This window comes from Odocoileus virginianus, chromosome 6 (genome assembly GCF_023699985.2).
Source record: "Odocoileus virginianus isolate 20LAN1187 ecotype Illinois chromosome 6, Ovbor_1.2, whole genome shotgun sequence".
Lineage (NCBI taxonomy): Eukaryota > Metazoa > Chordata > Mammalia > Artiodactyla > Cervidae > Odocoileus > Odocoileus virginianus.
The window spans coordinates 7,635,633-7,660,000 of NC_069679.1; the positions used below are offsets into that span (position 1 = coordinate 7,635,633).

At 40.2% G+C, this 24,368-nt stretch overlaps 1 protein-coding gene across 10 annotated transcripts in view; it reads left to right on the plus strand.

Annotated features, from left to right (window-relative positions):
- The window catches only part of IQCH (IQ motif containing H), a 225,769-nt gene that overhangs the window by 89,867 nt on the left and 111,534 nt on the right, over positions 1-24,368 (plus strand). For 9 of the 10 annotated variants that reach the window (XM_070468684.1, XM_070468685.1, XM_070468686.1 and 6 more), the window contains 2 exons: positions 11,208-11,287; positions 13,317-13,355. In XM_070468684.1, coding sequence (XP_070324785.1) covers positions 11,208-11,287; positions 13,317-13,355 — 119 coding nt within the window. Of the gene's footprint in view, positions 1-11,207; positions 11,288-13,316; positions 13,356-24,368 lie in introns of those variants that run through there. The other variant, XM_070468694.1, reaches the window with a different exon arrangement.

Genomic DNA, 24,368 nt, shown 5'->3' on the forward strand with positions numbered 1-24,368 from the left:
AAACTCTATGATCATCTTAATACACATCAAAATTTAAAAATCACAAAACACGAGGGAGGAGCCAAGATGGCGGAGGAATAGGACGGAGAGACCACTTTCTCTCCTACAAATTCATCGAAAGAACATTTGAATGCTGAGCAAATTTCACAAAAGAACTTCTGATCGCTAGCAGAGGACATCAGGCGCCCAGAAAAGCAGCCCATTGTCTTCGAAGGGAGGTAGGACAAAATATAAACGATAATAAGGGAGTCAAAAGAGCTACGGACGGAGACCCGTCCCGGGAAGGGAGTCTTAATAGAGGAAGTTTCCAATCACCAGGAAACCCTCTCACTGGCGGGACTGGGGGAAGTTTTCGGCACTGTAACTGGGAGGAAAAATTAAACAAGGCCCACAGATTATGTGCCTAAAAGCAACTCCCAGCAGAAAAGTACCCCAGACGCCCGTACCCGCCAGCAACAAGCGGGGTGGAAAGGAGAGGAGCGGGCGGCATTGCTTAGGGTGAGGTCCGGCCCGAAGACCCTGAGAGCAATCGGAGGGAGCTTTTTTAAACTGTGGGATAGCAAGGGACAAAATTAACCGGCCCGAACACACTGCCGGCGGTTCGCAAAACAAAGGGACTGAGAATCTCCAGAGAAGAGCCGGCCCATCCCCGCTGGAGGTAGGAGGCAGGGGGGAGGGGAAAAGGGCAAATTCAGCCCCCGAGAAGCCACCCCCTCCCACACTGCAAACAGGCCTCCGGGTTCTAGCTAAAGACTTCCTGAGACCCGACTGGCGGCGCGTGCTGGGGCCGCGGAGGGAAAAAGCGCGCCGTACCCGGGGAGAGAGGGCGCCCAAGCCTCTGGCTGCCTGGGCCGCTCGCCGCGAAGGGAAAAGGCGCGCCGCACCTAGGGAGAATACGCCCAAGCCTCTAGCTGCCTGGGCCGCTCGCCGCGGAGGGATAAGGCGTGCTGCACCCGGGAGAGTGCGCCCAAGCCTCTGGCTGCCTGAACCGCCCAGGCCGGGGAAGGCACAAAAGGCAGGAGCAACCGAATCTGCGCTTTTGTGGAGTACCCGAAAACTGGAACCGCACTCAACGCAGGGCCCGCTCCATATAGAGCAGCCGGGAGCCTGAGCAGTGTAGACGGCGAAAGCACAGACACCCGTGAGCGGGGCAAACCCAGTGTGGCCGGAACACGGTGAGCGCTATCCACACAGAGCGGTGTATGTCTGCAGCGCCCCGCCCTCCCCGTAGCAGGACTGAACTGAACTAGCGAACCTAAATAAGAGATCACCTCCGCCCGCCTGTGTCAGGGCGGAAATTAGACACCAAAGAGACAGCAAACAGAAGCCAAATAAACAAAGGGAACCGCTTCAGAAAGGACCGGTGCAACAGATTAAAATCCCTGAAGGTAACACCGAATACCCGGGAAGGGGCCTACAGATATCGAGAAGTGTAAGCTGGAAAGAGGAGCTATCTGAAATTGAACTGAACCTACGCTGACCGCAACAACCTCAGAGAAATTCCTAGATATATATGTACTTTTTTTTTTTTAAATTTAAAAAAAAAATTTTTTTTTCTTTCCCTTTCTTTTTTTTTTTTTAATTTTTTATTTTTTCTCTTTCATTTTCTTTTATAATTCCCTATTACTCCCCCATTACTCCTCAACTTTCATTTTCATATATTTTTACGATTTTTTTATTTGGGAAAAAAAAATTTTTTTTCTTTTCTTTTTTTTTTTTTTTTCTTTTTCTTGTTTTTCTCTCCTATTTCCTTTTAGAGTCCTCTAATACTCCTCTATTATTCCTTAACTTTCACTTTCATTTCACTATAGCCACACAAAAAAAAAAGAGAGAGAGAAACCCTATTTTTAAACTGAACTTCATATACAGTTCTAAATTTTTTTGTGTGTTTTTGTTTTTAAATACTGTATTTCAAAGAGTCTAACCTCTACACTAGATTTTCAATCTTTGTTATTCTCCCTCAGAACACCTCTACTTCCTCCATTCCCCTTCTCTTCCCAATCCAACTCTGTGAATCTTTGTGGGTGTCTGGGCTACAGAGAACACTTTGGGAACAGATAACTGCGTAGATCTGTCTCTCTCCTCTTGAGTCCCCTTTTTCTCCTCCTGCTCACCTCTATCTCCTTCCTCCCTCTCCTATTCTTCATGTAACTCTGTGAACCTCTCTGGTTGTCTCTCATGGTGGAGAATCTTTTCACCATTAACCTAGAAGTTTTATTATCAGTACTGTATAGTTGGAGAAGCCTTGAGACTATTAGAAGAATAAAACTGAAATCCAGAGGCAGGAGACTTGAGCCCAAATCCTGAGAAAACCAGAAAACTCCTGACCACACGGAACATTAAGGAATAAGAGACCATCCAAAAGCTTCCATACCTACACCAAAACCAACCACCACCCAAGAGCCAATAAGCTCCAGTACAAGACATACCACGCAAATTCTTTAGCAACGCAGGAACATAGACCTGAGTGTCAACATACAGGCTCTCCAAAGTCACACCTAACACAGAGACCCATCGCAAAGCTCATTACTGGACACTCCATTGCACTCCAGAGAGAAGAAACCCAATTCCACGCACCAGAACGCTGACACAAGCTTCCCTAACCAGGAAACCTTGACAAACCAATCGTCCAACCCCACCCACTGGGTGAAACCTCCACAATAAAAAGGAACCTCAAACCACAAGAATACAGAAAGCCCACTCCAGACACAGCAATCTAAACATGATGAAAAGGCAGAGAAATACCCAACAGCTAAAGGAACATGAAAAAAGCCCACCAAGTCAAACAAAAGAGGAGGAAATAGGGAATCTACCTGAAAAAGAATTTAGAATAATGATAATAAAAATGATCCAAAATCTTGAAAACAAAATGGAGTTACAAATAAATAGCCTGGAGACAAAGATTGAGAAGATGCAAGAAATGTTTAACAAGGACCTAGAAGAAATAAAAAAAAATCAATTAAAAATTAATAATGAAATAAATGAGATCAAAAACACTCTGGAGGGAACCATGAGTAGAATAACAGAGACAGAAGATAGGATAAGTGAGTTAGAAGATAAAATGGTGGAAATAAATGAAGCAGAGAGGAAAAAAGAAAAAAGAATAAAAAAAAATGAGGACAACCTCAGGGACCTCTGGGACTATGTGAAACGACCCCAACATTCGAATCATAGGAGTCCCAGAAGAAGAAGACAAAAAGAAAGGACATGAGAAGATACTCGAGGAGATAATTGCTGAAAACTTCCCTAAAATAGGGAAGGAAATAGCCAACCAAGTTCAAGAAACCCAGAGAGTCCCAAACAGGATAAACCCAAGGCGAAACACCCCAAGACACATATTAATCAAATTAACAAAGATCAAACACAAAGAACAAATATTAAAAGCAGCAAGGGAGAAACAACAAATAACACACAAAGGGATTCCCATAAGGATAACAGCTGATCTATCAATAGAAACCCTTCAGGCCAGAAGGGAATGGCAGGACATACTTAAAGTAATGAAAGAGAATAACCTACAACCTAGATTACTCTACCCAGCAAGGATCTCATTCAGATATGAAGGAGAACTCAAAAGCTTTACAGACAAGCAAAAGCTGAGAGAATTCACCACCACCAAACCAGCTCTTCAACAAATACTAAAGGATCTTCTCTAGACAGGAAACGCAGAAAGGTGGTATAAACATGAACCCCAAACAACAAAATAAATGGCAACGGGACCATACCTATCAATAATTACCTTAAATGTAAATGGGTTGAATGCCCCAACCAAAAGACAAAGGCTGGCTGAATGGATACAAAAGCAAGACCCCTATATATGCTGTCTACAAGAGACCCACCTCAAAGCAAGGGACACATACAGACTAAAAGTGAAGGGCTGGAAAAAAATATTCCACGCAAACGGAGACCAAAAGAAAGCAGGAGTCGCAATACTCATATCAGATAAAATAGACTTTCAAATTAAGTCTGTGAAAAGAGACAAAGATGGACACTACATAATGATCAAAGGATCAATCCAAGAAGAAGATATAACAATTATAAATATATATGCACCCAACATAGGAGCACCGCAATATGTAAGGCAAACGCTAACGAATATGAAAGAGGAAATTAATAGTAACACAATAATAGTAGGAGACTTTAATACCCCACTCACAACTATGGATAGATCAACTAAACAGAAAATGAACAAGGAAACACAAACTTTAACGGACACAATGGACCAGCTAGACCTAATTGACATCTATAGGACGTTTCACCCCCAAAACAATCAACTTCACCTTTTTCTCAAGTGCACACGGAACCTTCTCCAGAATAGATCACATCCTGGGCCATAAATCTAGTCTTGGTAAATTCAAAAAGATTGAAATCATTCCAGTCATCTTTTCTGACCACAGTGCAGTAAGATTAGATCTCAATTACAGGAAAAAAATTATTAAAAATTCAAACATATGGAGGATAAACAACACGCTTCTGAATAACCAACAAATCATAGAAGAAATCAAAAAAGAAATCAAAATATGCATAGAAATGAATGAAAATGATAACACAACAACCCAAAACCTATGGGACACTGTAAAAGCAGTGCTAAGGGGAAGATTCATAGCATTACAGGCCTACCTCAAGAAACAAGAAAAAAGTCAAATAAATAACCTAACTCTACACCTAAAGCAACTAGAGGAAGAAGAAATGAAGAACCCCAGGGTTAGTAGAAGGAAAGAAATCTTAAAAATTATGGCAGAAATAAATGCAAAAGAAACTAAAGAGACCATAGCAAAAATTAACAAAGCTAAAAGCTGGTTTTTTGAAAAAATTAACAAAATTGACAAACCATTAGCAAGACTCATTAAGAAACAAAGGGAGAAGAACCAAATTAACAAAATTAGAAATGAAAATGGAGAGATCACAACAGACAACACTGAAATACAAAGGATCATAAGAGACTACTACCAGCAGCTCTATGCCAATAAAATGGACAACTTGGAAGAAATGGACAAGTTCTTAGAGAAGTATAACTTTCCAAAACTGAACCAGGAAGAAATAGAAGATCTTAACAAAACGATCACAAGCAAGGAAATCGAAACTGTAATCAGAAATCTTCCAGCAAACAAAAGCCCAGGACCAGATGGCTTCACAGCTGAATTCTACCAAAAATTTAGAGAAGAGCTAACACCTATCTTACTCAAACTCTTCCAGAAAATTGCAGAAGAAGGTAGACTTCCAAACTCATTCTATGAGGCCACCATCACCCTAATTCCAAAACCAGACAAAGACGCCACAAAAAAAGAAAACTACAGGCCAATATCACTGATGAACATAGATGCAAAAATCCTTAACAAAATTCTAGCAAACAGAATCCAACAACATATTAAAAAAATCATTCATCATGACCAAGTGGGCTTTATCCCAGGAATGCAAGGATTCTTTAATATCCGCAAATCAATCAATGTAATACACCACATTAACAAATTGAAAGATAAAAACCATATGATTATCTCAATAGATGCAGAAAAAGCCTTTGACAAAATTCAACATCCATTTATGATTAAAACTCTCCAGAAAGCAGGAATAGAAGGAACATACCTCAACATAATAAAAGCTATATATGACAAACCCACAGCAAGCATCACCCTCAATGGTGAAAAATTGAAAGCATTTCCCCTGAAATCAGGAACAAGACAAGGGTGCCCACTCTCACCACTACTATTCAACATAGTTTTGGAAGTGTTGGCCACAGCAATCAGGGCAGAAAAAGAAGTAAAAGGAATCCAGATAGGAAAAGAAGAAGTGAAACTCTCGCTGTTTGCAGATGACATGATCCTCTACATAGAAAACCCTAAAGACTCTACCAGAAAATTACTAGAGCTAATCAACGAATACAGTCAAGTTGCAGGATATAAAATTAACACACAGAAATCTCTTGCATTCCTATACACTAACAATGAGAAAACAGAAAGAGAAATTAAGGAAACAATACCATTCACCATTGCAACAAAAAGAATAAAATACTTAGGAGTATATCTACCTAAAGAAACAAAAGACCTATACATAGAAAACTATAAAACACTGATGAAAGAAATCAAAGAGGACACAAGCAGATGGAGAAATATACCGTGTTCATGGATTGGAAGAATCAATATTGTCAAAATGGCTATACTACCCAAAGTAATCTATAGATTCAATGCAATCCCTATCAAACTACCAACAGTATTTTTCACAGAACTAGAACAAATAATTTCACAATTTGTATGGAAATACAAAAAACCTCGAATAGCCAAAGTAATCCTGAGAAAGAAGAATGGAACTGGAGGAATCAATCTGCCTGACTTCAGACTCTACTACAAAGCCACAGTCATCAAGACAGTATGGTACTGGCACAAAGACAGAAATATAGATCAATGGAACAGAATAGAAAGCCCAGAGATAAGTCCACGAACCTATGGTCACCTTATCTTCGACAAAGGAGGCAAGGATATACAATGGAAAAAAGATAACCTCTTTAACAAGTGGTGCTGGGAAAACTGGTCAACCACCTGTAAAAGAATGAAACTAGAACACTTTCTAACACCATACACAAAAATAAACTCAAAATGGATTAAAGATCTAAATGTAAGACCAGAAACTATCAAACTCCTAGAGGAGAACATAGGCAAAACACTCTCCGACATAAATCACAGCAGGATCCTCTATGACCCACATCCCAGAATTTCAGAAATAAAAGCAAAAATAAACAAATGGGACCTAATGAAACTTAAAAGCTTTTGCACAACAAAGGAAACTATAAGCAAGGTGAAAAGACAGCCCTCAGATTGGGAGAAAATAATAGCAAACGAAGCAACAGACAAAGGATTAATCTCAAAAATATACAAGCAACTCCTCCAGCTCAACTCCAGAAAAATAAATGACCCAATCAAAAAATGGGCCAAAGAACTCAACAGACATTTCTCCAAGGAAGACATACAGATGGCTAACAAACACATGAAAAGATGCTCAACATCACTCATTATCAGAGAAATGCAAATCAAAACCACAATGAGGTACCATTATACGCCAGTCAGGATGGCTGCTATCCAAAAGTCTACAAGCAATAAATGCTGGAGAGGGTGTGGAGAAAAGGGAACCCTCTTACACTGTTGGTGGGAATGCAAATTAGTACAGCCACTATGGAAAACAGTGTGGAGATTTCTTAAAAAGCTGGAAATAGAACTGCCGTATGACCCAGCAATCCCACTTCTGGGCATACACACCAAGGAAACCAGATCTGAAAGAGACACATGCACCCCAATGTTCATCGCAGCACTGTTTATAATAGCCAGGACATGGAAGCAACCCAGATGCCCATCAGCAGACGAATGGATGAGGAAGCTGTGGTACATATACACCATGGAATATTACTCAGCCATTAAAAAGAATTCATTTGAATCAGTTCTAATGAGATGGATGAAACTGGAGCCCATTATACAGAGCGAAGTAAGCCAGAAAGATAAAGACCATTACAGTATACTAACACATATATATGGACTTTAGAAAGATGGTAACGATAACCCTATATGCAAAACAGAAAAAGAGACTCAGATGTATGGAACAGACTTGTGGACTCTGGGAGAAGGCGAGGGTGGGATGTTTCAGGAGAACAGCATTGAAACATGTATATTATCTAGGGTGAAACGGATAACCAGCTCAGGTTGGGTACATGAGACAAGTGCTCGGGCCTGGTGCACTGGGAAGACCCAGAGGGATCGGGTGGAGAGGGAGGTGGGAGGGGGGACTGGGATGGGGAGTACATGTAAATCCATGGCTAATTCATATCAATGTATAACAAAAACTACTGTAATGATGTAAAGTAATTAGCCTCCAACTAATAAAAATTAAAAAAAAAAAATCACAAAACACAACTCAACATTTATAAGAGAAAATCTGGGCAGAATAGAAGAGAATTTTCTGACCTGATTGTTGTCTTCAACCAAAACCCCAAAGCAAACAGTGTTCTTAGTAGGGAAACTCTAGAAGTATTCTATTCATATTTCCTCATTAAAAGCAGCGACAGTTCAAGGATGACGACTGCTGCCATCACCCTTACTGCCATCACTGTTGAGCATTGTTCCTGAGACCCTAGCACATGCAATAAGAGTAAGCATGGTATAGAGAGAAGGAGGGAGAGGGAAGGGTACCCGTCAGGTATGTAGTGACTGCAACTATCAGAAACCCTAGCTAGCAGGGCTTAATAGTGAGTTCATTTGTCTCATAAGGAATCAGGAAGTAAGGAAACTAGCGATGATGGTGCTTATACACAGCGTTGTAGCAACTCTCTTTCTGCTTTACCTTCTTTAGCATCTTTCATTCATCCACCTCACAGCTCTAAGATGATTCCTGCAGATTTGTGCCTTAACATGGTAATTCCAGGCAGGAAGAGGGGGAAATAGTAGCACCAGTCTCTTCCCAGAAGCCCTTGGATGGGCCTCCCTTCACTTCTCACTGGTTCCACGGCCACTGTTAAAGACAAGAAAGGCTGAAAGTGAATGTGCAAGCATAAGATTAGGATTAGTATTAGGATTGGGACATAACAAAATACTTAGTATTATTGATTATGCTTGGTCTAATCCATTCATGAAATTCTGTTCTTTGAAATATATTTAATATCTGGGGCTGACTTAAAACATTACTTGTTGTTTATCTAAAGTTTAAATTTAACTGCATACCCTTTAAAAAAATTGGTTTTCCTAAATCTGGAAACCTTAGAAGCTGGGGATGTTGATACTCTGAAAAAATGTTGAGGTTCTAAAATTAGCAAGGAAAAAAGATGGCTTCTTGGGAAGCACATAACAATAAATTGCAACCACAAGAATCATACAAATATTTCCAGAAAGACAAGATTTTTTTTCTCCCTGACACTGAGGCAAAATTTATCCTACAGATGTTTTCAGAATCGAAACTGAGTAGCAAAATAGGCAGTGTCCTAGGATGCAGACATTCATCAAATGCATGTATCCCATAAAATTCAAGGCCATATGAAGTTATAAATTTAATGACTGAATTTCTGCAGATAATGAAGAAAAACCTCCAAAAACATTTTTTAGAGATAACCATTAACCATGGATTATCTATGTGAAATTGCAATCATATATTTATCCTACCAAATTTCATTGAAATTTTAATAAGTGCCTTTAAAAAGGAATTAATAAACTTAATTTAATAAATTTCTTTTAAATTCCTTTAAAAATTATGCCCACTTCTCAAGTGCTATTTTGTTTCATCATGGTAATTTAGCAATAAATCTCATTTGTCTGCAGGAACCTGAAAGTTAAACAAAAAGGATACTGAAGTTGCAGATAATAGGAAAAACAGGCTTTATGGGTGAATCTGGATTCATACTATCCTGGGTATACAGTGTGAACTGACCTTCAAAGTTAGAGAGCCAAGTCAAGTGGACAGCTGGGTAGGAGAGCACAGAAGTCAAGGCAAAAACTTGTAGGATGAAAATGGTGTCTTCACATACTGCAGTCGTCCCTCTGTGTCCAGGGGGATTGGCTGCTTCCAGGACCTGCAGTGGATACCAAAATCTGCAGATGCTCAAGTGTCTTCTATAAAATGGCATTGCACAGTTGGCCCTATGTATTCCTGGGTTCTGCGTCTGCAGATTCAGCCAACCGTGGATAGAAATTGGCTGAATCTGTGATACAGAATCCATTGTATAGCCAATTGTATGGCCAGTTGCCTAACCTTGGGGAAGGTGGTGGGCAGTCTCACAGTATATAGGAGGATCGCTGGAAGCAGAAAAACCAGAAAGGTGGTAAAATAGGGTTTGTCCAATACAACAAAAGTCTTTTGTGGAGGTGATCTCTAGTGCTAAGACAGTGGAATTCCTGCTACATTTTAGGAGATGGCTGAAGACATTCCCTGCAGCCTGCTTGAGGTAGTGTGAGAGAACTGAGTGCTCAAAGTGGAATTCTAAATTTTGTATTGATATGCTATATTTGAAGAAAGTGAAGGTGAAAGTTGCTCAGTCATGTCTGACTCTTTGCGACCCTATGGAATTCTCTAGGCCAGAATACTGGAGTGGGTAGCCTATCCCTTCTCCAGGGGATCTTCCCAACCCAGGAATTGAACCAGGTTCTCCTGCATTGCAGGTGGATTCTTTACCTGAGCTATCAGGGAAGCCAAAGTTTAAGCACCTCCTTTGAGCCGGAATCAAACCAGCGACCTAAGCATGACAGAAGCTTATCACCTTTACAGTCCTCTGCTCTACCAGCTGAGCTATCGAAGGGTGCTGATATTTGAAGAGTATCTGTTAATTCTTTCTAAGATTGTTGTTAAAGAACTGACAGAAAAGGGGTGGACTAAGGAAATGAGTAGAAAGAAGCCTCACTTCTTTGACTCAATTAACTATGTAAATAAATTATTTGTTCTCTTTCTTAAAAAGAGCAGTGTAAGGATTTTTCTCTCTTGAGAATGTCAGATTTGAGCTGTTTTGTAAAAGCAACTGTGTTTGCTGCCAGGCAACAGAAGAGATTTGATTTCTCTTACAAGCATTATCTAACATGTAGGCTTACCTCCACTATGGATTAGATGTGTTCTCCAAAAGTTGTTGCTTATAAATTTATTCCAAAAATAATATTTACCTGTGTTTTTCACTTGCTTTATTTATCCCAAACCTCTTAAATTCTTTAGAATTGTCTTTTAAAATGATTATACATTAGAATAGTCCATCCTATATATAGTTACTGGAGAAGGAAATGGCAACCCACTCCAGTATTCTTGCCTAGAGAATCCCATGGACAGAGGAAACTGGCAGGCTACAGTCCATGGGGTCACAAGAGTCGGACACAGCTTAGCGACTAACCCAACCGTCATGTACCTTTAGACCAAACTTGGGAATACAGCTATTAAAGGAAATCTTAAGGTGAAACATTTTATAAGACAAAGATAACTCTCTAAATTGCTTTCTTTAAACATTTGCCTCTTTCTCTAGGAAGTTTGCATGGGGGAGTTGACCTTATATTCTGATGGAACTGTTTCTCTTCCAAGCTCTTTGCTTTCCTTTTGAAGTCAATGATCACAAATGTTTCATTAAATTGATACAAGAATGACTGGTAGTGAACAGTGAATGGGTGACAGAGCCACCTGACTTTTAAGGTGCAAACCCAACAGCATCAACCCAGTGAATCAGTCTCTCTTTGGAAGAGGTAACACTTCTTCACCTCTGTCCACAGCCCCGTTTGCTGCACCCCAGAGAACAGAGTCGATTCCAGAGGAAATGAAGATTCTCTCTCTCAAGAGACAGAGATCAAAGGTATTCATATTCCTACCTAATAAAAGAAAATTGTTCTAATTTACAATATCCTCAGTGAGATTTTGATAATATGTGCATGTTATAGAGTTGTATGTTTCACATAGAACTAAATATTATTTCCACTGCTGCTGGGATGCATTTGATTTTAAAAGGGAAGATTGTTCTGCAAGTAAACTCTACCATTACAATATCAGTAGGATCTAAAAAATTCAATCATGTTCCATTATTTCTAGACTAACTGACTCAGTTAATCTCTACTGCTATCTGGTCAAGGACCCAGGAGTCCGGAATACAAAGCTTTATATGCAAATTTGTGTTACATGGGGTATATTACTGTGTGCTGTGTGCTGTAGGTACTATGCTTAGTCACTCAGTCATGTCTGACCTTTGAGACCCCATGGACTGTAGCCCGCCAGGCTCCTCTGTCCATGAAGATTCTCCAAGCAAGAATACTAGTTTGTTGCCATGCCCTCCTCCAGGGGATCTTCCCAACTCGGGGACTGAACCCAGGTCTCCTGCATTGCAGGCAGGTTCTTTACCATCTGAGCAACCAGGGAAGCATGTTATTGTGAGGTTTCCTTTATCATTAAGTGTAGGATAATAAAGCAGATTCCCCAGTTTTGGACAGATAGCTTAATGCGGAAGGGAAAGACCTTAGGACCTCAGAGTACAATGCTCATCCTTATGGAGATTCTCCTGGTTTAAAGGTGCTGGACTTTTATAGCTTGCTTTCTTATGTTTATGAGCCACAGACAGACTTGTGATAATTGAAACTTTTCAACATAGAAGGAGACAGCTGGCAGTGTTTTTCTTTTTTCTTTTCTTTTTTTTTTTTCTGGGTTTACCCTATGGGTCATGTTTACATCTGCTCCCGTTTAAAAAAAAAAAAAAATGAAAGCGGAATTGAAGAGTGACACAGAAGAAATTAATCCCACTGTGTCTACATAGTCAACTGTTACCTGCTCTTTTGTAGACCTTGTCTTTTAACGTCCACGTCTTCCTCAAGATATTTTCACTGTATTTGCAGCATGGGTGGGCTGTCTCTCCTTAAGAGATTTCCAAGCTGTTTATGTAGCAGTATGTCATGTGACACCCCAGTTGCCATGGCAAATATTTGTGTTTTGTGGAAAACGTGGGTTAAAAAAAAAAAAATCAATGTAAATGGCCAAATCCCAAGACAGACAGGCCTTCAGGCTAGTGTTTGGCCTTCACCATCATTGTTTCTATCTCAGCTGTTTAACATACTGTGTGTGCAAGGCCATGGGCTAATGTGCATAATGGGACCAGGCAGGCGCACCTGTTTTGCTTCTCACCGTGTTGGCACTCTCAGGCTCCACAGTTTATAGGTAACAGAGCTACAGGTAATGTAAATAAGACGAAGTTTTATCCAGTGAGCGGGATACCTAAAAAAAAAAAAAAAAATTCTTTTTAAATAATGACATTTCCTGAGTGCTGATTAACCCTGCCTTTAATTTCCTGTCTACTGACTTCACCAAGCTTTCCCCTAGTGCTAAAAGCAGTGGTATCTAAAGACTTTCCTAATAGTCCCGAGTTGCTACATTTCCGAATTGACTCTTTAATGGTAAATGAAATTATTTATAGTCTCTGTGGAAAGTGTCCTAGCATGGAAGTTGAAAGGCTAAGAGAAAGACTGTGATAGGCCTGGCCTCGTGATAAACCCAGAAGAGAGCTTGGATCAGTCCCCACCACCAGGCAGTGAGGTGCCACATAGAGAAGCCCTTTCTTGAAAATGGAACTTGGCATCTGATTATAATTGGATGTTTTTAATATTTATTTTGTCAGACTCTTTCTTCAAAGCAAACAGGGCTCTTGGCAAACAGAGCATCACTGTCTGGGGTGGGGAAGGTCTAATTATTAGCTCCTGCCTGCCTGGAAAGAGGGAACAGGCTGGCCCAGCAGGGAAAGCTGGGGAAGTGGGGGAAGGGGGAGACTCTGTGCCTTCTATTTGTTTTGTAAAATTACCCATGAGAGTCATTTTGATTTAAACTGTGTCTGTTCTTCATTGTAGTGGAAAGGCAGAAAGTCAAGAAGATATCCTGATAAGAAGGTTTGTAATTTGTGTGACTAGTTGAAATTTGGGGTCTGTCACCTGATGTCCCTTCCTTTTGCTTCAGGGCAGAAGTATCGGAGGCGGGTTTGACAGCTGGAGACCAACAAAAGTTCTTTCCCTCTTCTTTTATAGAAGAAATTAAATCATGCTTTCAGAAAATATGGTTCGTTTAAAATGAAAAACACCACCACCACCACCACCACCCCACCACCCCCACCCCACCACCCCCCCCACCCCCCCCACCCCCCCCACCCCGCTCCCTTTTGGGACTGAATTATTTCTCAGGCTGCAGTCCAAAAAAGTGATTTAGCATACTCAAATTTTTCTGAATCACATCAGTCTTTGACCTCTATCAGAGATTTTTGTCTTTTAAAAATACACTTAAAAATAATAAAATATAAAGAACAGACTCCAGTTGTTCTCCAGCATGTGCTTACACATGCACAGAGGGATGTGCGTGTGTTCACACACGTGTGCACTGCAGTCTGCATCTATGATATAATAGGTAAAGGTGTGGGGTTTAGAGTTAAGCTGACCAAAACAAACAAGGAAACCAAAACGTTGGAAAAATAAAATAGTCCCCACAAAGAAAAGTACCTGACAGCAAGGAACATTCCAAAGGGTCATGTGTGGGTAAAAGAAGTTCTGAACATTCACTTAGTAAGGAACAGAGCAAGAGAGAACCAGATTTTCCTCTTACTAATAGAGGAACTTTGAGCAAGTCACTTCAGTTCTCCGTATCCCACTTTCCTCCTCCGAGAGATGGGGATGATACCTCCTTTCTCTAGGGTGGCTATGAGGATTAGAGGTGTTATCATGTGTGGAAGTACTTTGGAATGATAAAGTACTTATTTCACAATTCACTGGTCTATTATTTTTTATTAGTTGGAGGCTAATTACTTTACAATATTGTAGTGGTTTTTGCCATGCATTGACATGAATCAGCCATGGATTTACATGTGTTCCCCATCCCGATCCCCACTCCCACCTCCCTGTCCATCCCATCCCTCTAGGTCTTCCCAGTGCATCAGCCCTGAGCACTTGTCTCATGCATTCAACCTGGGCTGGTGATCTGTTTCACCCTTCATAGTATACTTGTTTCAGTGCTATTCTCTCAGAACATCCCACCCTCGCCTTCTCCCACAGAGTCCCAAAGTCTGTTCTATACATCTGTATCTCTTTTTCTGTTTTGCATATAGGTTTATCATTACCATCTTTTAAAATTCCATATATATGTGTTAGTATACTGTATTGGTCTTTCTCTTTCTGGCTTACTTCACTCTGTATAATGGGCTCCAGTTTCATCCGTCTCATTAGAACTGATTCAAATGAATTATTTTTAATGGCTGAGTAATATTCCATGGTGTGTATGTACCACAGCTTCCTTATCCATTTGTCTGCTGATGGGCATCTAGGTTGCTTCCATGTCCTGGCTATTATTAACAGTGCTGTGGTGAACATTGGGGTGCACGTGTCTCTTTCAGATCTGGTTTCCTCCGTGTGTATGCCCAGCAGGGGGATTGCTGGGTCATATGGCAGTTCTATTTCCAGTTTTTTAAGAAATCTCCACACTGTTTTCCATAGCGGCTGTACTAGTTTGCATTCCCACCAACAGTGTAAGAGGGTTCCCTTTTCTCCACACCCTCTCCAGCATTTATTGCTTGTAGACTTTTGGATAGCAGCCATCCTGACTGGCATGTAATGGTACCTCATTGTGGTTTTGATTTGCATTTCTCTGATAATGAGTGATGTTGAGCATCTTTTCATGTGTTTGTTAGCCATCTGTATGTCTTCTTTGGAGAAATGTCTGTTTAGGTCTTTGGTCCATTTTTTGATTGGGTCATTTATTTTCCTGGAATTGAGCTGCAGGAGTTGCTTGTATATTTTTGAGATTAATCCTTTGTCTGTTACTTCATTTGCTATTATTTTCTCCCATTCTGAGGGCTGTCTTTTCACCTTGCTTATAGTTTCCTTTGTTGTGCAAAAGCTTTTAAGTTTCATTAGGTCCCATTTGTTTATTTTTGCTTTTATTTCCAATATTCTGGGAGGTGGGTCATAGAGGATCCTGCTGTGATTTATGTCGGAGAGTGTTTTGCCTATGTTTTCCTCTAGGAGTTTTATAGTTTCTGGTCTTACATTTAGATCTTTAATCCATTTTGAGTTTATTTTTGTGTATGGTGTTAGAAAGTGTTCTAGTTTCATTCTTTTACAAGTGGTTGACCAGTTTTCCCAGCACCACTTGTTAAAGAGGTTGTCTTTTTTCCATTGTATATCCTTGCCTCCTTTGTGAAAGATAAGGTATCCATAGGTTCATGGATTTATCTCTGGGCTTTCTATTCTGTTCCATTGATCTATATTTCTGTCTTTGTGCACAAATCTTTTTTTGCACTTCAGCTGCATTTTTACCTTTCCTGAAATAATAAAGCATAATATGCCACAATGTCTTTTTTCTTCCATCTTCAATATTAAAATGGCTATACAAAAAATTCACCCATGTGGGGGCTTCCCTGGTGGTCCAGAGGTTAAGAATCCACCTTGCAAGGCAGGGGACACTGGTCAGTCCCTGGTCTGGGAAGATCCTATATGCTGCAGAACAACGAAGCCCATGCACCACAACTACTGGGCCCGCACTCTATTGCACTCAAGTCACAGTTGCCGAGCCCATGTGCCTAGACCCTGTGCTCTGCAACAAGAGAAGCCACTGTGATAAGAAGCCTGCACACTTCGCAACTAGAGAACAGCCCCCACTCACAAATAGAGAAAGCCCATGCACAGCAATAAGACCCAACACAGACAAATTTCTTTTTTTTTTTAATGAAAAAAGAAAATTCACCAATTTTTATTTTGTTTTTAATGCACCTGATATGACAGCTGGCACAATACATTCTAACAAAATTGTTTCAAATGAAGTTAAGGACAACTAAGTTCTACTAGAACCATCTTATAGAAAAAAACTGAACAAACCATTTAGACTGTCCAATATATGTAGGTATAGAGAGTGTGACAAGATGAGGTATTATAGGAATTCTGCAAGTGTTTAGCGATCTGTGATCAACAGACTTGCTCTACACACATTTTTTCTCAAGAAAATTGTCACGTCAGACTTGATTTTGGTGATGATAGAGGGCCTTCTCAAGGCTTGCTCTTTTTCCTTTATCTATAGAGAAAGTGATACTGTGTTTTTTTCCTCAGGAAACTAGAAATCCAGGCTGCTCTGGATTCCCATCCTATTTAGTACATGTCCCTAGCAGGTTCTACCCATCCATCATAATTGTCCAAGAGGCCCTGAACTATGGGACATTCTCTCAGAGAGTAATAGAAAAGGTAGCAGGAAAGATGAAATCAATGCAGCAGTAAAACAAAATGTGTCTCTGGAAAAGGAAACTTTACATTTGACTAAATACAGATTCCATCTATTTAAAAAATCTTCTTGATTTTGTTGTTTGATCTTCAGTCAGAACTGGATCCATTGAGTGGTTTTGCTCAAAAAGAATGCAACCAGAGATGAGGATATTTTTTTTCTCCTCAGGAAGTGTTTTAGAGTTCAGGAAAATCATTTAAATAAAGATAGATTTCAAAACAATTACAGAAATTATCCCTCGAGGATTGCTGCTGATCTGAGTGGCCTTTACACTCAACTCAATGAGTTCTGTTTTTGTTGTTTATTCTCTTTGTAAAGGTGAAGGGCTCTGACTCTCACTTTTAACTGACCCTCAAGGTGTATGCAGTTTCTATGTCCCTACAGACTGAGAGCGGTTCTGTTGATTTGCTGACCCTGAAATACTGGACTGTCTCCTTTTGGGATTCTCTCCTCATCACCATCTTTACACTGAGTTGGTGCAGGTAGCTACTTCACTATTGTAGTTTCTAAGTTGCTAGAATTTCCTGCATAAAAGTTAGAAAAGGGGGGAAAGAAACAAACCTGGGTGTCTTTCATGGCACATGAAGTAAAGCTATTGGAGATGTTTGCCTTTGATTTGATGGCCTGACTAGCTCCAGGAGTGTATTAAACACAGATAGTACTGGAGAGGTAACACTTTAAGTCAGAGAGACATAGGGTGTCAAAATTAGAAGTGCCCTGTTGTGAATTGAAACCCCATGAGAGAAGTGACTTCCTAAGGCCACAGAGGAAGGTGGTGACAACCTGGCTCCTCAGTATTCTTCAAATCCATCACTTTTCCACCACACCACGATTCTCTGGCATGTTCACCAGGGTTGGTTTAACAGGCAGTGGAAAAGTCTTTACATATATTCTAATCTTCACAACAACTTCATAGGAATCTCTCATTTTTACAGATAAGAAATGTGTCAGGCAGATGTACAGAACAGAATTTTGGACTCTGTGGGAGAAGGCGAGGGTGGGATGTTTCGAGAGAACAGCATCGAAACATGTATATTATCTAGGGTGAAACAGATCACCAGCCCAGGCTGGATGAATGAGACAAGTGCTTGGGCCTGGTGCACTGGAAAGACCCAGAGGAATTGGGTGGAGAGGGAGGTGGAAGGGGGGATCGGGATAGGGAATACATGTAAATCCATGGCTGATTCATGTCAATGTATGACAAAAAACCACTAGAATATTGTAAAGTAATTAGCCTACAACTAATAAAAATAAATGGAAAAAAAAAAAAAAGAAATGTGTCAGAAAGGACGTTGTCATAGTCCACTCGGGCTGCTATAATGAAATATCATAGAGCGTGTGGCTTAAACAGAAAACATTAATTCTCACAGTTCTGGAGGCTGGCAGTCCAAGGTCAGGGTGCCAGTCTGGCTGGGTTCTGATGAGAGCCTTCTTTCTGGTTTGAAAATGGCTGCCTTCTTGTTGTATCTTCACATGGTAGAGAAAGAGATCTCTTTTGTCTCTTCTCATAAGGGCACTAATCTCATCATGAAGACTCCACTCTCACGTCCCAATTACCTCTCAAAGGCCCTATCTCTGGGGACTGACACTTCAACATATGAAATTTGTGAGGACACAAACATTTAGTCTATAGCAGATGGTAAGTTGTCCAAGAATACATAGCACATAGTGGCAGAGCTTGGACTTGATCCCAGGTTGGAAAGACTTCAAGGCCAAGGCTCGTTCCCCTGGACCCACAATATCTTATTTGGGTTAAAGGTGAGGCCAGTGACGTTCAAGACTCCTGATGCTCTAAAGTTCAGGTCTGTGATTGTGCTCAATTCCCGAACCCTGATGAGGTCAGCTGTTGTCTCCAAATATTGTATGTATCTATCAAACAAGCCTAGCAAGCTGAGGTCTTGGTGTCTGTTCTGTACAAACCTAAACACACTGTAAACCCTTAGTGAATATTAAAGATCAGGCCAGACAAACGGCATCCCTGGTCATCAGGGAGTAATGAATTCTCTGTCTCTGGAGGTCACTCCACTCATACTCGGAGCTAAGTTCTCTGTTACAGCCATAATAGTAAGAAGAACTTAATCTTTTTCACACAGTGGGACTGGCTAGGTTAATCACTAGTGGATATGTTTGATTGTTTGAGAAACTGAACATTGGCTAATAGATTCAAAAGTGGTTTAGTCTATCCTTCTAGGCAAATCATTCCCTAAAGGTGATATCCATGCTGGATTATCCCAAAAACTGGACCATTTACCACCAGGAGATCTTGTTTAAACCCAATTTAGAGATCCTTGGCTACAGTTTAGTCCTATATCCATATGCTGTCTGCATGTTTGAAAAGAACATTTTTGATGAAAAGATTCAGATTAGATTTAAACACCTGCCTTTTTTTTTTTTTTCCTGGAATTTTTCTTTGAGGCAGTTATGTCTGAATTTTAGAAGCTAACACTGGGCCTGTCTTTTTTGCTTCACATCTGTGACTTACTGATATATGTAATCATCATCTGCACTGGTCATAGCAAACACCCTCTTCCAACACCCTCTGACAACAGATGACTCCACACATGGACTGATATCACCAGATAGTCAATACCAAAATCAGATTGATTATATTCTTTGTAGCCAAAGATGGAGAAGCTCTATGTAGTCAGCAAAAATAAGACTGGGATCTGATTGTGGCTCAGATCATGAATTCCTGATTGCAAAATTCAGACTTAAATTGAAGAATGTAGGGAAAACCATTAGGCCATTCAGGTATGACCTAAATCACATCCCTTAGGATTATAGAGTAGAAGTGATTAATAGATTCAAAGGATTAGATCTGATAGGCAGAGTGCCTGAAGATCTATGGATGGAGGTTCATAACATTATACAGGAGGCAGTGATCAAAACCACCCCCAAGAAAAAGAAATACAAAATGGGGAAATGGTTGTCTGAGGAGGCCTTACAAATAGCTGAGAAAAGAAGCAAAAGGCAAAGGAGAAAAGGAAAGATATACCCATCTGAATGCAGAATTCCAAAGAATAGCAAGGAGAGATAAGAATCCCTTTTTAAGTGAAGAGTGTAAAGACATAGAGGAAATAATAGAATGGGAAAGACTAGAGCTCTCTTCAAGGAAATTAGAGATATCAAGGGAAAATTTCATGCAAAGATGGGCACAATAAAGGACAGAAATGGCATGGACCTAACAGAAGCAGAAGATATTAAGAAGAGGTAGCAAGAATACACAGAGGAACTATACAAAAAAATCTTTATGACCTGGATAACCAGAATGGTGTGATCACTCACCTAAAGTCAAACATCCTGTAGCATGAAGTCAAGTGGGCCTTAGGAAGCATCACTACGAACAAAGCTAGTGGAGGTGACGGAATTCCAGCTAAGCTATTTCAAATCCTACAAGATGAATCTGTGAAAGTGCTGCACTCAATATGCCAGCAAATTTGGAAACTCAGTGGTGGCCACAGGACTGGAAAAGGTCAGTTTTCATTCCAATCCCAAAGAAGAGCAGTGCCAAAGAATGTTCAGACTACCACACAATTGCACTCATTTCACATGCTAGCAAAGTAATGCTCAAAATCCTTCAAGCTAGGCTTCAACAGTGTGTGAACCAAGAACTTCTAGATATTCAAGCTGGATTTAGAAAAGGCAGAGGAACTAGAGATTAAATTGCCAACATCTGTTGGATCTAGAAAAAGCAAGAGTTCCAGAAAAACATCTACTCCTGCTTCATTGACTATGCCAAAACATTTGACTGTGTGGATCACAATAAACTTGGAAAATTCTTAAAGCGATGGGAATACCAGACCACCTTACCTGCCTCCTGAGAAACCTGTATATAGGTCAAAAAGCACCAGTTAGAACTGGATATGGAACAACAGACTGGTTCCAAATTGGAAAAGGAGTATGTTAAGACTGTATATTGTCACCCTGCTTATTTCACTTATATGCAGAGTACATCATGAGAAATGCCAGGCTGGATGAAGCACAAGCTGGAATCAAGATTGCCTGGAGAAATATCAGTAACTTCAGATATGCAAATGACACCACCCTTATGGCAGAAAGCAAAGAGGAACTAAAGAGCCTCTTTATGAAGGTGAAAAAGGAGAGTGAAAAAGCTGGCTTAAAACTCAACATTCTAAAAACTAAGATCATGGCATCTGGTCCCATCACTTCATGGCTAAAAATGGGGAAACAATGAAAACAGTGAGAGATTTTATTTTCTTGGGCTCTAAATTACTGTGGAAGATGACTGTAGCCATAAAATTAAAAGATGCTTGCTCCTTGGAAGAAAAGCTATGAGAAACCCAGACAGTATATTAAAAAACAGAGACATTACTTTGCTAACAAAAGTTTGTATAGTCAAAGCTATGATTTTTCCAGTGGTCATGTACAGATGTGAAAGCTGGACAGTAAAAAAGGCTGAGCACCAAATAATTGATGCCTTTGAACTGTGGTGTTGGAGAAGACTCTTGAGAGTCCCTTGGACGGTGAGGAGATCAAACCAGTCAATCATAACAAAAATCAACCCTGAATATTCATTGGAAGGACTGATGCTGAAGCTCCAATACTTTGCCCATCTGACTCAAGGAGCCGACTCATTGGAAAAGACTCTGATGCTGGGAAAGATTGACGGCAGGAGGGGAAGGGGACAAAGGAGGATGAGATGGTTGGATGGCATTACCGACACACTGGACATGAGTTTGAGCAAACTCCAGGTAATCGCGAAGAACAGGGAAGCCTGGCATGCTGCAGTCCATGGGATCGCAGAGAGTCGGACCTGACTCAGTGACTGAACAACAACATCCTGCCTTTCTGCTTGTTTTAGACTTAGAATTTTTAATGTAAATAACTGCTCCAAAAACTCTCAAAGTCACCTAGTTAGTAATTCCACTTCGCAAATGAAGAAGAGAAGTGGCCAAGCTAGTTGACTCAGTTAGAACAGGATGTTAATAGTTAGGCCACAGCCACAGATTTGGACTCTATGTGGGCCAATTAGTAAGGGCAGGCTTCTCTCAAAGGTGTGACTGGTGTCCCAAAAAGGACCAGGTGAGTATGCAGATGGCGCAAAAGACAGCCATCACTGCTAGAAGGAAACAGTGGCTATTGAGTCAGTAGTACTGCATTGGTAGTACAGCACATCTTAAACAAAAGAGAGGAGAGAGAAAGAGGCTGGGAGGAGAAGAGGAAGGGGAGGAAAAAGAAAGGAAGAGAGAGAAGGAAAAGAAAGGAAGGAGAGAGTGGGGGAGGGAAGGAGGGAGAGAATGAGGAAGGAAGGAGGAAAAAAAGCAACAAATAATTGTCGACAAGTTCATGGAGATAAATAGTAAGGGAAGAATAGCAGAAGGAACCAGGACCTGAAGCATGGCGTGACCTTTAATCAGGGCTCTTATTCCTAGCAGGCTGTGAAGCAGCTTTGTCTTTACCTGCTCAATGGATCTCACAATGCTGATGCACTGCTTTAATTTGGGAAGCCTTTCTCTTGAGAGACATGTCTTTTCTTGCTCTAAGTCTAAAGTGTTCCCAAGTGTGGCATTCTCCGTGACAGATGTACTACAGTTATGCTTTAGCTGACTCTAAACCCATAGCTTCCCTGTGCCTGAGTGGTCTATTTGATGTCCAAGAGTGTGTTTCCTTTGAGAGCATGTCTTTACTGGAATATCATCCAAGAAGGTAGGGAGGTGTAATCCCTTTGTTCTAAAACAGCCCCTGTGCAATTCGGTCACCCCATTCCCACTGCACAGCTATTCTTTCAAAAGGTCTTAGATGCATTTGCTGCTGTATTCAATGCCCTAGACATACTCCCTGGAAGGGCACTGTCCAAAAGAGGCTTAAGAGTCCACACCTTTCTAAACTTCTCCCAAGATTGCTCCAATTCCACATGACTCATTGTAAAGAAAAGAGATTTCAAAATTAGTTTAACGTTACCAAGGAGACAAGACTCTGGTGAATCTCGTCCATAACTGTACTTCTTATAGGAATCTCAGGGTCTTGTTCACAAAATCAACCACATAACTGGCAGGACCAGCCAGTTCTATACGTCTGTGATTATTCTGCATGTCTTTTCCTCAGTAATGAATTACTGCCATTCTTCTCTGAATTCTAACTTCCCCCACCATCTTTTTCTTAAAGGAAGGCAGAAATGTAGCCAAGTGATACTGCTTTTAGAACATGTGCCCCTTGTCTTCTACCAGGAGTTGAGCTCTTCCTGCCAGGGTTGATGTCTGCCGAAGGATGCATTGCTTCTCTAACTCCTCTTGCCCGTCCCAGAAAAAGGAATTTGTTTCCATCTACCAAATAGTTTGCATTCTCTTTTAGAGCCTTGATTAGCTCAGAAAGGGCTGGAGTCTTGGTAAAATGCTTTCTCCATTGTTCTTATGCCTATAATGACTCAAAAAGTATGCAGAAGTTTGTTGCTATAAAAATATGCTTCAAAATTCAAGGAAATTACTCCCTCTCAAACTTAACACTTGCTTTTCAGCATTTTTACTTGAGATGGCAGCCTAATTAATTATTCCACTGCCTGGAGCCTAAGAAAAGAAAAAGAATTGGAAGGTGATTTTTTTCCCCCTTGTGTTTCCTTATTGTGGTTTTATTGTAAATATATCTCTTGGCTTGCTTTTCTCTTACCTTTCTGCTTTGAATTTGTTAGTTAATATCAGTTAACATTTGTTTAGTAAAGACAAAGCATGAACAATTTAACGTAGTAATACTCAGCATAGTGCTGTGGAATAATAGTCATTGATAAATTAACTGGGTCTTTTTTTCCTTTGTGTTTTGTGAAAATTCTTCAAAATGCAGAGAGAAATATAATCTATAATCTGGTAGAGATGAAGTTTATGCACCTGAAAATGTTGACATATTGAAGACTATTTGTTGCTTAAATCCCTTAGCAAGAAGCTGTCAGCACAGTAAGTTGATACTTAAGTTGACTAAGGAGTAGGCAGGACCTGAAACACCTATGCCCCTCACACCTCAGGCCATTGGAGTCATTTAGACCATGGGGCAGAATGGCTATTTTTTTCTAGTACCATGGGTTTAAATAATGAAATGTAAGTAGTTTCATAGAGGACAGTGACACAAACTTTCCTTTTCCTTTTTTCTGCTTTTTAAAACAATGTATGTGTGACATATATTGCTTGTTGTCATCCAAATCTCTTATTTTATTTTTAAAATAATATTTGTTCAGCTTTTTTCATGCAGAAAAGTATAAAGAATTAAAAAAGTGCCCAATAATCTCATTCTTAGAGAATGCCTCTTGACATTTAAAAGTAATATGTTTTCATGACTTAAAACTCAATCAGTACTGATAGGAACAAAATGAAAAGCATATATTTTTTGGTTTTAATTGTGAAATTTCAGATTCTGTCTGCCTGGGGACAGCTCCAGATATGTCCCTAAGAAGAGTCCAGATTTAAGAATAAAAGAACATGTGAAGATAAACCTTGAAAGTGGCAAGGGTGATAACTTACAACATAATGCTTTCTATAAAACTAACTCCTGGATATTCAGAGAAGGTGACAGAAGAACTCCAAAATGCTAAAAAGTGCTGATCTGTTAGAAAGTTCAGAACAGACAAGACAGCTTTGATGAGCTTATCTGAAGTTGTCATAGATACTGCAAAGAAAGGCTTCATTCTGTTTTTCAGGACTGGT